This window comes from Triturus cristatus, chromosome 6 (assembly GCF_964204655.1).
Source record: "Triturus cristatus chromosome 6, aTriCri1.1, whole genome shotgun sequence".
NCBI lineage: Eukaryota > Metazoa > Chordata > Amphibia > Caudata > Salamandridae > Triturus > Triturus cristatus.
Window position 1 is genome coordinate 348839991 of NC_140589.1, and position 13061 is coordinate 348853051.

General features: G+C 51.0%; 1 protein-coding gene across 7 annotated transcripts in view; it reads left to right on the plus strand.

Moving 5' to 3' along the window:
- KIDINS220 (kinase D interacting substrate 220) overlaps window positions 1–13061 on the plus strand; it is a 1251292-nt gene that overhangs the window by 1192626 nt on the left and 45605 nt on the right. For all 7 annotated transcript variants that reach the window (XM_085610740.1, XM_085610741.1, XM_085610744.1 and 4 more), the window contains 2 exons: window positions 5109–5207; window positions 9773–10006. In XM_085610740.1, the coding sequence (XP_085466866.1) occupies window positions 5109–5207; window positions 9773–10006 (333 nt within the window). The remainder of the gene's footprint in view (window positions 1–5108; window positions 5208–9772; window positions 10007–13061) is intronic.

Consider the following 13061-nt stretch of genomic DNA (forward strand, 5'->3'; position numbering starts at 1 on the left):
CGAAACACTCGGAGCCGAGCAAAACACTACCTCCAAAGGACTCACATGCTCCGGAGCCGAAAAAGGCCTCGGAACCGAAGAAACCTCCGGAACCGAAACTGTCGGCACCGAGGGATCTGCCTCCTACAGAAGAACTGTTTAAACCAGATCCAACTAAAAAAACTCTTATAAAGGATCCTAAAACTGGTCACTTGACTCTTAGCTCCAAGAAAAGACCACTGGATACGCCTGCACCGGCTCCACCACCTAAAAAGAGGGACATTGCCACCTCTCCTCTAAGGATCCCTTCTCCTGCTTCTTCTCCCCCTCTTCCTCCTCCTGCCCCACCACGCCGCTCTCCTACACCATCCCCTACTCCAGTGGATGATGATGAGGATAACACCTCTGATGACACGGGGGTTGCGGACGATCAGCCACTAGGGGACCCTAGTCCACCTGCTTCCCCAGACCCCTGGGATGACTACACCACTCCAGATGTCCCTAACGTCCCACAGGATGACCTCTACCCTTCCAGGCCTCCCCCCCCACAGAGGACACCATGGGCTTTAACCAGCTCGTCCATAGAGCTGCCCACTACCACGGGGTTGAACTACACACAGACCCCGTGGAGGAGGATTTCCTTATGGACACTTTTGATACCACACAAAAATCCACCTCAATTCTACCGATGCTTAAAGGGGTCATCAAGCATGCCCCAGAAGTCTTCAAAGATCCTGATAGGTCTCGAGTCATTAACCCCAGGATCGAGAAAACGTATAAGGCTGCCCCTACTGATCCAGCTTACATTAAGGGCCTCGCACCACTAGACTCCCTTGTAGTCTCCAGTGCTAGAAAGAGGGCCAATTCTCAGACATCAGGTGACGCCCCACCACCAGATAAGGAGTCTAAACTCTTGGACGCCTCTGGCAAGAGAACAGCGTCGCAAGCAGCAAACATCTGGCGCATCGCCAACACTCAGGCGCTATTAGCTAGGTATGATAGGGCACATTATGATGACCTTGAGTCCCTAATGCAGCACCTCCCAAAGAGATACAAAAATAGGGCAAATGAACTCATACAAGAGGGTAAGGTTATCACCAACACCTCCCTCCGTTGTGCCCTAGACGTAGCAGATACTGCTTCAAGGGCAATAAACACAAGTGTCCTTTTGCATAGGCATGCCTGGTTACGCATTTCAGGTTTTAAACCTGAAGTCCAAAGCTCCATCCTCAACCAACCATTTGATCAGGGACACCTATTTGGCCCTAACGTAGACCTATCCCTTGAAAAAATGAAAAAGGATACGGACACAGCAAAATCTATGGGAGCCTTGCAGTCGCAAGCTCCCAGACGTTCCTTTTGTCGCTCATCCTACAAGAGCACCCCAAGAGGCTACTCCTCAGATAGCCCCTCCACTTCTTACAAAGCTCCCACCCAGTCCACCTTCACCAGAGGTTAACAGAGAGGAGGCTACAGGGGCAACAATAACAAAGGCAGAGCCAAAACCAACAACACCCGCTCTGCCTCCACCCCTACCCAATGACTTCCGTCCACTTCCCCCAGACCATTCCACTCCAGTCAGGGGAAGACTACAACAGTTCCTTCCTGTCTGGACCACCATCACATCAGACAGGTGGGTGCAACAAATAATTCAATCCGGTTACTGTCTCGAACTTACCTCTACCCCCCCAAACATACCACCCAAACAGCGTTCAATGTCACACAAACATTTGTCACTGCTAAAGCACAAGGTAATCTCCCTACTACAAAAAGGTGCAATAGAACTCGTTCCCCTGCACCAGCAAAACACAGGAGTTTACTCCCTGTATTTTCTCATACCAAAGAAGGACGGCTCTCTGAGACCTGTTCTTGACCACAGACCCCTAAACCTATACATTCACTCAGACCATTTCCACATGGTCTCACTTCAGCAGGTCCTTCCTCTTCTTTCACAGGGCGACTTCCTTGCTACCCTAAATCTCAAGGACTCCTACTTTCATATTCCCAATCACGCGGCTCACAGGAAGTATCTCAGATTTGTAGTGGACGGGCACCACTATCAATTCAAAGTACTCCCATTCGGAGTCACAACAGCACCATGGGTATTCACCAAGTGCCTAGCAGTGGTGGCAGCCCACTTAAGAAAACAACACATTCATGTCTTCCCATATCTCGACGACTGGCTCATAAAAGCCAGCTCATACAACCAGTGTGTACAACACACTCACGCCACTATCCAACTACTTCACCGCCTGGGGTTTACAGTAAACCACACCAAGTCCCTTCTGCAACCGTCCCACACACAACAATACCTCGGTGCCACAATAGACACCTCAACAGTGCTAGCCTATCCCAGTCCAGCCAGGATAGCAAGCATGCAGGCTCTCCTCACCAAATTTCAGCCGCAACACTCTCTTCCAGCTCGAGTGTTCATGCAACTCATAGGGATGATAGCCTCTTGCATATTTATAGTGCCTCACGCAAGACTCCAGATGCGTCCTGTACAAGAGTGCTTAGCACGCCAATGGAACCAGGCTCAAGGTCAGCTAACAGATCTGGTGTTGGTAGACGGTCGCACTCATCGCTCTCTGCAGTGGTGGAACACCAGGAACCTTTCCAAAGGGGGACCGTTCCTAGAGTCAGTTCCTCAGATAGTCAAGACAAGCGGATGCATCGCTCTCCGGCTGGGGAGCTCACCTACTACATCACACCATGCAGGGCAGGTGGACACCTGAACAAAGGTTACTCCACATCAACCACCTGCAGTTACTAGCCATATTCCTAGCCTTAAAAGCATTCCAAAGGCAAATATTAGGCAAAGCTGTCTTAGTCCGCACTGACAATATGACAGCCATGTACTACATCCAAAAACAAGGCGGGACACACTATCTGCAGCTCTCCCAGCTAGCACAGAGCATATGGAGATGGGCTATACCTCAAAATATTTTTCTCCTAGCCCAACATGTCCCAGGAGTCCAAAACACCATTGCAGATCTGTTTAGTCATCAAACGCAACAGATCCACGAGTGGGAACTTCATCCGCAGGTTCATCAACCGTTCTTTCAAATGTGGGAGCAACCATAGATAGACCTCTTCTCCACCCACAAACGCCAAATGCCCAAGCTTCGCCGCCAGATATCCACACTCATTGTCCGAAGGCAATGCGATATGAATGAACTGGTCAGGCAGATTTGCGTACGCTTTTCCGCCTCTCCCACTCATTCCACTGGTGGTGCGCAAACTAAAGCAACATTCACTGACTCTCATTCTAGTTGCTCCAACTTGGGCCAGACAACCGTGGTACACCACATTGCTGGAACTGTCCGTAGTTCCGCACCAAAAATTACACCTCTCACCACGCCTCTTAACCCAGAACCATGGAGAGATCCAACACCCGGACCCAGCTCAGCTCAACCTTGAGATCTGGCTCCTGAGGTCTTAGAATTTGGTTCCCTTAACCCTCGCCCTGACTGTATGAACGTTATTAAAGAAGCTCGACGTCCCACCACTATAGCCTGCTATGCAGCGAAGTGGAAACGTTTTGTGATATATTGCCATAACAATAACATCAATCCCCTAGACGTGTCTATCCAACACATCATAGGTTACTTACCACACCTCCAAAAATGCAACTTAGCCTATACGTCTATTAGGCTACATCTTGCTGCCATAGCAGCATATCTACAAAATAGACAGCATCTATCACTTTTCAGAGTACCTGCTATAAAAGCCTTTATGGAAGACCTCAAAAGAATAATTCCTCCCAGAGTACCACCTTCACCTGTGTGGAATTTGAACATCGTTCTCACACGTCTGATGGGTCCTCCCTTTGAACCTCTACATAAATGTGAGCTTCAATTCCTAACATGGAAAGTTGCTTTCCTAGTGGCCATTACCTCTCTACGGCGAGTTAGTGAGCTACAAACACTAACTATTCAGGAACCTTTTCTGCAAATCCATCATAATAAGGTTGTTCTCCGAACAAATCCTAAATTCCTTCCTAAAGTCATTTCTCCCTTTCACCTCAATCCGCCTGTAGAGTTGCCCGTATTTTTATCGCAACCACAGACGGTCGCAGAAAGAGCTCTTCATACTTTAGATGTTAAAAGAGCATTGCTATATTACATCGAGCGAACACAACCCCTTCGTAAGACAAAACAACTTTTCGTGTCTTTCTCACCACCACACAAAGGCAACCCCATATCAAAATCGGAGATAGCTAGATGGATTGTTAAATGTATACAAATTTGCTACCACAAAGCAAAACGTACTTTATCTGTTCCTCCTAAAGCCCACTCTACACGAAAGATGGGGGCTTCCATGGCATTTTTAGGGAACATTCCCTTAGATGACATCAGCAGAGCAGCTACATGATCTACGCCGCACACATTCACAAAACACTGTTGTGTAGATGTGCAAACAAAACAACAAGCTAGTGTGGGCCAGGCTATACTCAAAACACTATTTCAAACTTCTGCAACAGATACTGGTGGTCGCCGCTAAGGAGGGGTACTGCTATACAATCTATGCATATTGTGTAATCTGCAGCTCATATGCCTCGAACGGAATATGCTACTTACCAGTATGCATCTGTTCTTGGCATGTAGAGCTGCAGATCTACACACGCCCACCCGCCTCCCCGGCTACCTTTATCTGTTCCAGTAATATCTTTAGATACACCATACATGGGCAAATTTCCTCTTTCTTACTAAGCTCCATCATTTCCCTGCTGGCGAAAAACAATCTGAGGATGGAGCCGATTCCCATGCGCACTAGCATCCTAAGGAGGAGTCACCTATCTTGTGACTTCCAAAGACTTTCCAGGACAAAAACAAGTGCAAACATCCGGGCCCAACACCAGATGGCGATCTATGCATAGTGTGTAGATCTGCAGCTCTACATGCCAAGAACAGATGCATACTGGTAAGTAGCATATTCCTTATGTTTTTCAGGCGATTTAATGTAAACGTAAAAAACTAGTGGTGGCACTTTCAAAGTTTATTTTTAAAAGAACTACTAGCTTCAAAAAAACAAAATGCAAAGTTGTCAGACAAACCATTATACAACTGTCTGATCACATCATAGCTCCGTTGAATTTTCACCATCTCAACTATGTTTATTTCTTTTAGGCAAACATAAATGGCCGCGTTTTAGTTCAGTGCAACACTGATGAGCTAAAGAAGGAGTTAAACATGAATTTTGGAGACTGGCACCTTTTCAAGAGTGCGGTAAGTGAAGTTGTTATTGTTTTAATGCTCATTGGGTGGCATAGTCATCATTCTGCCTGCAGTCTGTTATGTTATGTTATGTTATGCACTTTTGTATTGCGCACAGCTGCCCCAGCCAAGGGGCGTCCTGGCGCATGGCAGGCAAAGTGCAACCGATAGCAGAAACACAACACAGACAAAAGATCTAATTAAAAAAGAAACGTTTTCAGAGCTTTGCGAAAGGCCAAGAGGTCAGTCAGTAGCCGCAAGTCCACTGGGAGGGAATTCCAGAGTTCAGCCGCCCTCACCCGAAAAGAGCGACCACCAGCCCGACACAGCCTGTATCGGGGGACCACCGCGAGCGCTTGGCTTCCCGATCTCAAAGCGCGGGAAGGAACATACCACGACAGAAGGTCAGCGAGAATTGGCGGACCTACTCCCCTCAAGATCTTGAACGCCAAGCACAGCACCTTGAACTGGATGCGTGATTTAATGGGGAGCCAATGCAAGGATCTCAAGACACCTGAGACAGTGCTCCTTCGGGGTAAGCCTACAATGGCTCTAGCCGCGGCATTCTGCACTCGTTGAAGGCGGGTAGTCTCCGCCATGTTGGTCCCTACCAAAAGCGAGCTGGCATAGTCCAGGCGGGATAATACCGTGGCCTGGACTATCAGCTGCCTGGTACCACGGTCAAAGAACTTAAGAATGGGCCTCAGCGACCGCAAGATGCCAAAACAGCCGGCCGCGATTTTCTTCAAGTGGCCCTCGTAACTGAGAGCGGGATCCATCCACACTCCCAGATTCCTAAGTTCAGTGACCGGGAGAGGGACCGGCCCCAGTTCAATGGGCCACCACTTGTCCCCCCACAGTTCCGCCTTCCAGCCCACGATCATGATCTCGGTTTTCTTCGCGTTGAGCTGGAGACAGTTGTTCTTCATCCAGCTTGCCACCGCCCTAAGTCCACTCTGAAACCTGGGGGCATCCCGATCCGCATCCCCGCTGATAGTCACCGCTAGCTGAGTATCGTCAGCATACGAGACCATAGTCATGTCCCATTGCTTGACGATCTCAGCCAGCGGTCTCACATACAGATTGAAAAGCGTGGGACTCAGCGAGGAGCCTTGCGGGACCCCCTGTCTCAGAGGAAGGAATTGGGACTGGTACGGTGGCAACGCAACGCTAAAGAAACGATCGTTCAGGAAAGAGCGAAACCACTGGAGGGCCGAGCCACCCAGCCCGACCTCCTCCAGGCGATGCAACAGGATGGGATGGGACACGGTGTCGAACGCGGCGCTCAAATCTAATAAAACGAGCGCCGCTGTCTGCCCCGCATCCATCACTGTGCGAAGGTGTTCAGCCATGGAGAGAAGGGCAGACTCCGTGCTGTGACCAGCACGGAAGCCATTTTGGGTGGGATCCAAGATGTTAAACTGGGTGAGGTGGGCCGAGAGAACTTTGTTGACATGGGCCTCCATTACTTTGGTAGGCCAGGGAAGCAAAGAGATAGGCCGATAGTTTTCAGGCTTGTCTGGGTCCAGTGAGGGCTTCTTTAGGATGGGGGAAACCATCGCCCGCTTCCAGCTAAGGGGGACCGTGCCCGACTCCAATGAGATGTTGATCAGGGAGTGTACCACGGTCCGACCCACGAACGACTCATCTCTAAAGAGAGCCGAACTGAGAGGGTCGGCGGGGGACCCAGATTTCACCTGCTTTGCCAAGATGTTAAACCCTTCCAATGTCAACAGGGGAAGCGAGTGCAGAGCTGTGTCTCCACAGATGGAAATCGGAGACTCAACTGGGGGTCCTGTAGATGGAAAGGTCGTATAGATGTTTTGGACCTTTTCCTGAAAGAACACCGCAAGAGCCTCACAATGAGCAGTAGAGCCCGTCGTCGGAGCATCGGGGCGTTTAGCTAGAAGATCCTTCAACAATTTGAAAATAGTTTTCGAGGGGTTAGAGCTGTTGCCGACTTCGGCAGTATAATACAATGCCCGAGCACGGCACACAGCCCGATGGTATACTTTGACGGAGGCGAGATAGATAGCTTTTTTCCCCGAATCGTACGCCTTCCGCCAAGCCCTCTCTGCGCGCCTGCAACTGCCCTTGAGCGCACGTAGGGCGCCATCGTACCATGGGCTAGATTCTCTGGCACTGGTCTTACAGGCGGTGAGTGGAGTAAGCGCATCTAGCGCTTTGGAGATCCACGCGCAGAACCCATCGTAACCTGAATCAACAGTTACAAACGGATCTAATGGTTCTGCAGCGAGGACACGGTGCAGATCTTCCAACCGTAATTTGCCCCAATGCCGCCTTACGATCAGCTTAGCAGGAGGGATGACAGTCCTACCTGATAAAGGGGTACTAATGGCGACCAAAGAGTGATCAGTCCAACCCAGGGGCGAGACGGCAGTGACAGAAGCATCTGTCAGATTGGTGAAGAAGGGATCTAGCGTATGGCCCCCGATGTGGGTGGGCTGCTGAACAAGCTGCAGCAGCTGTAAGGCCTCCAAATCCGTGAGAATGCCACTGACCGCGGGTAGGTTGGGTCTATCGAAATGGAGATTAAGGTCCCCCAGAATCGAAAAATTGGGACACCCCACCACCAAGGAGCTGACCACATCCGGGAAAGCGGCGCGAAACGCCGCCTCGCTCCCTGGGGGACGATAGACCACCATCCCCGAGAGTGAAAAGTGTGGAGTAACCAGAATCTTAAACAGCGCACTTTCACATCCCGCAATGGTCAGTGCGGTCCAGGAGCAAGTAAGACTAGAACGAATGGCCAGGGCAATTCCCCCTCCCCTAGAAGATCGATTAAGGGTACGGACTGTATAGTCAGGGGGGAATGCCAGATTGATAATGGCTGCGTCCTCGTCTTTCAGCCATGTCTCGGTGATAGCCACGATGTCCGGGCTTTCATCCTGCAACAGGTCAAATACTGCCTGATAATGTGACACCAGAGACCTAGCATTAAAACTAAAAATGCGGAGAACATGCTCCGGGCAGGTGTAGCAAACGGCTACCACCGGACGTATGGGGGCAATCGAAGTAGCTTGCTCCAAAAACCACTGACAGCCCGCACAATGATAGGGACCGTCCAATGGATGTAGGAGGGGTAGGCTACAGCCAGCAGTCCGGCGACCCAAGTCACGCAGGGTGTCACAAGAGTATGTCAACATGGCTGGAAATAACCAGCCGCACCTCGTACCAGCAGGGCCTGGCCAGAGTCCCGCGCGTCCTTAGCGCGGACGGGCGCAGACGGGCAGGACTCTGGCACGACTCCGGCCACGCGACGGCGTCCCGGCTGCGCGATCCCGCTGCGCGGAGAGGACGACTTTAAATAGGCGTCCCCTGGACTGAAGCGAGCGTCAGGACGCTCTAAGATGGCGCCCGCAAAAGCGCCAACAGCCCCAATCCAAAATGGCGGCCAAAGTTGAATCGATATGCCCCCTCGGGACCCGGACCCGCCAAAACGGCGGTGCATCAACTGTTTAAATGCAGGTAAGTGGAGACCCTTGCCCCCAGGCCAAGCAGCAAAGCACAAAAGAAAATAAACGCTGGTAAAAAGCACATTAAGTTAAAATACAGCGCTGAGGAGCGACGCGCTAAGAGGCTAGGCCAAAAGTAACAGCAGAGCCTGACCGCCGTCAGATCCCACGAGTCCGCCTTAAATAGGCGTCCCCTGGACTGAAGCGAGCGTCAGGACGCTCTAAGATGGCGCCCGCAAAAGCGCCAACAGCCCCAATCCAAAATGGCGGCCAAAGTTGAATCGATATGCCCCCTCGGGACCCGGACCCGCCAAAACGGCAGTGCATCAACTGTTTAAATGCAGGTAAGTGGAGACCCTTGCCCCCAGGCCAAGCAACAAAGCACAAAAGAAAATAAACGCTGGTAAAAAGCACATTAAGTTAAAATACAGCGCTGAGGAGCGACGCGCTAAGAGGCTAGGCCAAAAGTAACAGCAGAGCCTGACCGCCGTCAGATCCCACGAGTCCGCCTTAAATAGGCGTCCCCTGGACTGAAGCGAGCGTCAGGACGCTCTAAGATGGCGCCCGCAAAAGCGCCAACAGCCCCAATCCAAAATGGCGGCCAAAGTTGAATCGATATGCCCCCTCGGGACCCGGACCCGCCAAAACGGCGGTGCATCAACTGTTTAAATGCAGGTAAGTGGAGACCCTTGCCCCCAGGCCAAGCAGCAAAGCACAAAAGAAAATAAACGCTGGTAAAAAGCACATTAAGTTAAAATACAGCGCTGAGGAGCGACGCGCTAAGAGGCTAGGCCAAAAGTAACAGCAGAGCCTGACCGGTTTAGCAGAATAATTTTTCTAACGAACAGGATGGGTGGGCACTAAATAAGAATGTAACGGGTGAATAAATTAATACAAGATAAAGCGTAAGCATTTTAATCGGCCTTAATTGTTCAGCAGGTAAACCCTCTAAGTAAATGCTTTATGTTTACACATGATCAAAAAGTGTTGTTAATTTCTAGTTTTGAAGACTAATTAGCAGAATTTTAATGTATCTTTTTCCAAGGCTTCTTCTAATACTAATCCAGTAATGACATGGGTTCTCTTTTGCTTTAAATGTAGCTGCTCGAGATGAGGAGCATGGAGGCTCCAGGGGTTCCTGAAGAGGTGCGAGCTGCTAGTGAGCATGGGAGAACTGCTGCTGCACACCCCGAAGCTGTTCGTCGGCCTGCTGCAGGCAGTGAATTACCGCACACTGATCTTTCTGGCCAAGCTTATGATCTCAGCTTCAGCTTTGAAGATTTGAATGCTATTGGTCTTGAGGAAGTGCCACGCCACAGTAATATAAGCTGGCAGGTAGGTCAAACTTGGTTATATTTTGTTCAATTAAAAGTGTACAAACACTAAATTCTACCAGTTTATGTACTGTTTCTCTGTGTTCTTTGTATTGCAACAAAAAATATATGAATGTGTAAAGTAGTCAGAGGAACTTGTTAGACATCATAAAATCATGTGTCAGGATAGATTTCACAGAAAGAAACAAATTACATAGTGCTAAATATGAAAAATCTCGGAATGCAATTTCAAAAGAGAAAACTAATTTTTAATGGTCAGTTTTGCTTTCAACATAACTAAACACAAATGTACTTCTTTAAACTCTAAACAAAACACTGATCCAGCACTCCACACAATGTTCATCAGATACAATATTAAGTGAAAGAAGAGATTGAATCCATTCAGCAGGTCTGGTTTCAGGTTTCTTTATTTCATTTCTTTTTTTTAAATGACCGTAGCCAATGCGTTTCATCCCTAAGGACTTCTTCAGGGCAAAAATGCGGTATAGAGAGCTTTTCTTTGTGTTCCTCAGAAAATAGGGCATGTGGTAATCACTCCCTCTAAAAACAGTCACCTATGTAATCTTATATGCTTTTGCAGATTTGTAATGATGATCATGTATTGTCTATCCCTGTAGGGTTCTTTAGGTTGGCCTATAGCAATTTGCAATTCCATGCTCCCATATCCTATGAGGTTTAGGGGTATTCAGGAGCCATCTTGTGATTGGCTCCTGAGGCGAAAAGCCGGGAGCAGGGGACAAATTGATTTTTAACATTGTGTGTGATACTTTGTTTTTAATCCTGTACCTGGGCTTCCACAAACAGCGCTCCTCGCTGCAACGACCCCCTCATTCCGACGCCATTCACGAGGGCGAGGCGAGACACGCCCCCTCGGCTGGCCACGCCCCCCCGCCAGGAAATCATACAAATAGAGCGCGCCAAACGCCCTGTGCCGCACTTGTGATTGGCTCCTGAGGCGAAAAGCCGGGAGCAGGGGACAAATTGATTTTTAACATTGTGTGTGATACTTTGTTTTTAATCCTGTACCTGGGCTTCCACAAACAGCGCTCCTCGCTGCAACGACCCCCTCATTCCGACGCCATTCACGAGGGCGAGGCGAGACACGCCCCCTCGGCTGGCCACGCCCCCCCGCCAGGAAATCATACAAATAGAGCGCGCCAAACGCCCTGTGCCGCACTTGTGATTGGCTCCTGAGGCGAAAAGCCGGGAGCAGGGGACAAATTGATTTTTAACATTGTGTGTGATACTTTGTTTTTAATCCTGTACCTGGGCTTCCACAAACAGCGCTCCTCGCTGCAACGACCCCCTCATTCCGACGCCATTCACGAGGGCGAGGCGAGACACGCCCCCTCGGCTGGCCACGCCCCCCCGCCAGGAAATCATACAAATAGAGCGCGCCAAACGCCCTGTGCCGCACTTGTGATTGGCTCCTGAGGCGAAAAGCCGGGAGCAGGGGACAAATTGATTTTTAACATTGTGTGTGATACTTTGTTTTTAATCCTGTACCTGGGCTTCCACAAACAGCGCTCCTCGCTGCAACGACCCCCTCATTCCGACGCCATTCACGAGGGCGAGGCGAGACACGCCCCCTCGGCTGGCCACGCCCCCCCGCCAGGAAATCATACAAATAGAGCGCGCCAAACGCCCTGTGCCGCACTTGTGATTGGCTCCTGAGGCGAAAAGCCGGGAGCAGGGGACAAATTGATTTTTAACATTGTGTGTGATACTTTGTTTTTAATCCTGTACCTGGGCTTCCACAAACAGCGCTCCTCGCTGCAACGACCCCCTCATTCCGACGCCATTCACGAGGGCGAGGCGAGACACGCCCCCTCGGCTGGCCACGCCCCCCCGCCAGGAAATCATACAAATAGAGCGCGCCAAACGCCCTGTGCCGCACTTGTGATTGGCTCCTGAGGCGAAAAGCCGGGAGCAGGGGACAAATTGATTTTTAACATTGTGTGTGATACTTTGTTTTTAATCCTGTACCTGGGCTTCCACAAACAGCGCTCCTCGCTGCAACGACCCCCTCATTCCGACGCCATTCACGAGGGCGAGGCGAGACACGCCCCCTCGGCTGGCCACGCCCCCCCGCCAGGAAATCATACAAATAGAGCGCGCCAAACGCCCTGTGCCGCACTTGTGATTGGCTCCTGAGGCGAAAAGCCGGGAGCAGGGGACAAATTGATTTTTAACATTGTGTGTGATACTTTGTTTTTAATCCTGTACCTGGGCTTCCACAAACAGCGCTCCTCGCTGCAACGACCCCCTCATTCCGACGCCATTCACGAGGGCGAGGCGAGACACGCCCCCTCGGCTGGCCACGCCCCCTCCGAACCTCCCGGTCAGCGGCATAAAGCATGTGTCTTGGTCGGACGCGCAGCGGACGAGCGCAGCGGGCGCGACGGTGGCGCGCCGAAGGCGCGCCTAAGGCAAGCCCGTCTGCGCCCGTCCGCGGCCGGCCGGGGCTAGGGGCACGACTCCATGCCAAAACTACACCCTTTTCGTCCAAGGATCTAATTGCTTTACGAGGCCATTGGCCACTCCCGGATCCCATCCGCAGACGGATCTCCTCTCTCGGCCTGGCCTCCTCTCCCCCCACAGCCCCTAATCCCCCATTACATGCTCCCCTGTCACCCTGCCCCCCTCCCCCTGACCTCCTCCCCCGCTCGCCAGCACTGTCCGTCTTTTTACTCAACACCAGGTCAGCGGTCAAGCACCACCATGAGCTGTTCGTCTTACTCGACTCCGAGAAACCTGACCTACTGCTCTTGACCGAAACTTGGTATTGCGACACTTCCCTCCCCGTTCTCCTGGCCACCCTACCCCCCTCCTATGTGGCCCTGCGAACCGACCAGCCGGCAGGCAAGGCAGGCGGTGGTGTCGCCCTGATTGCTCGGTCCGAGTTGAATTTCCAATCACTTCCCTCCCCCCCCATCCCCCCTGCTGACTTCCTGGTAGTCCGCTCTCTTTCATTTTCTCCTCCCATTACCTGCCTACTAATGTACCGGCCTCCCCAGCCCTCGCCCGCTTTCTTGCCGGCCTTTCAAGACCTATTG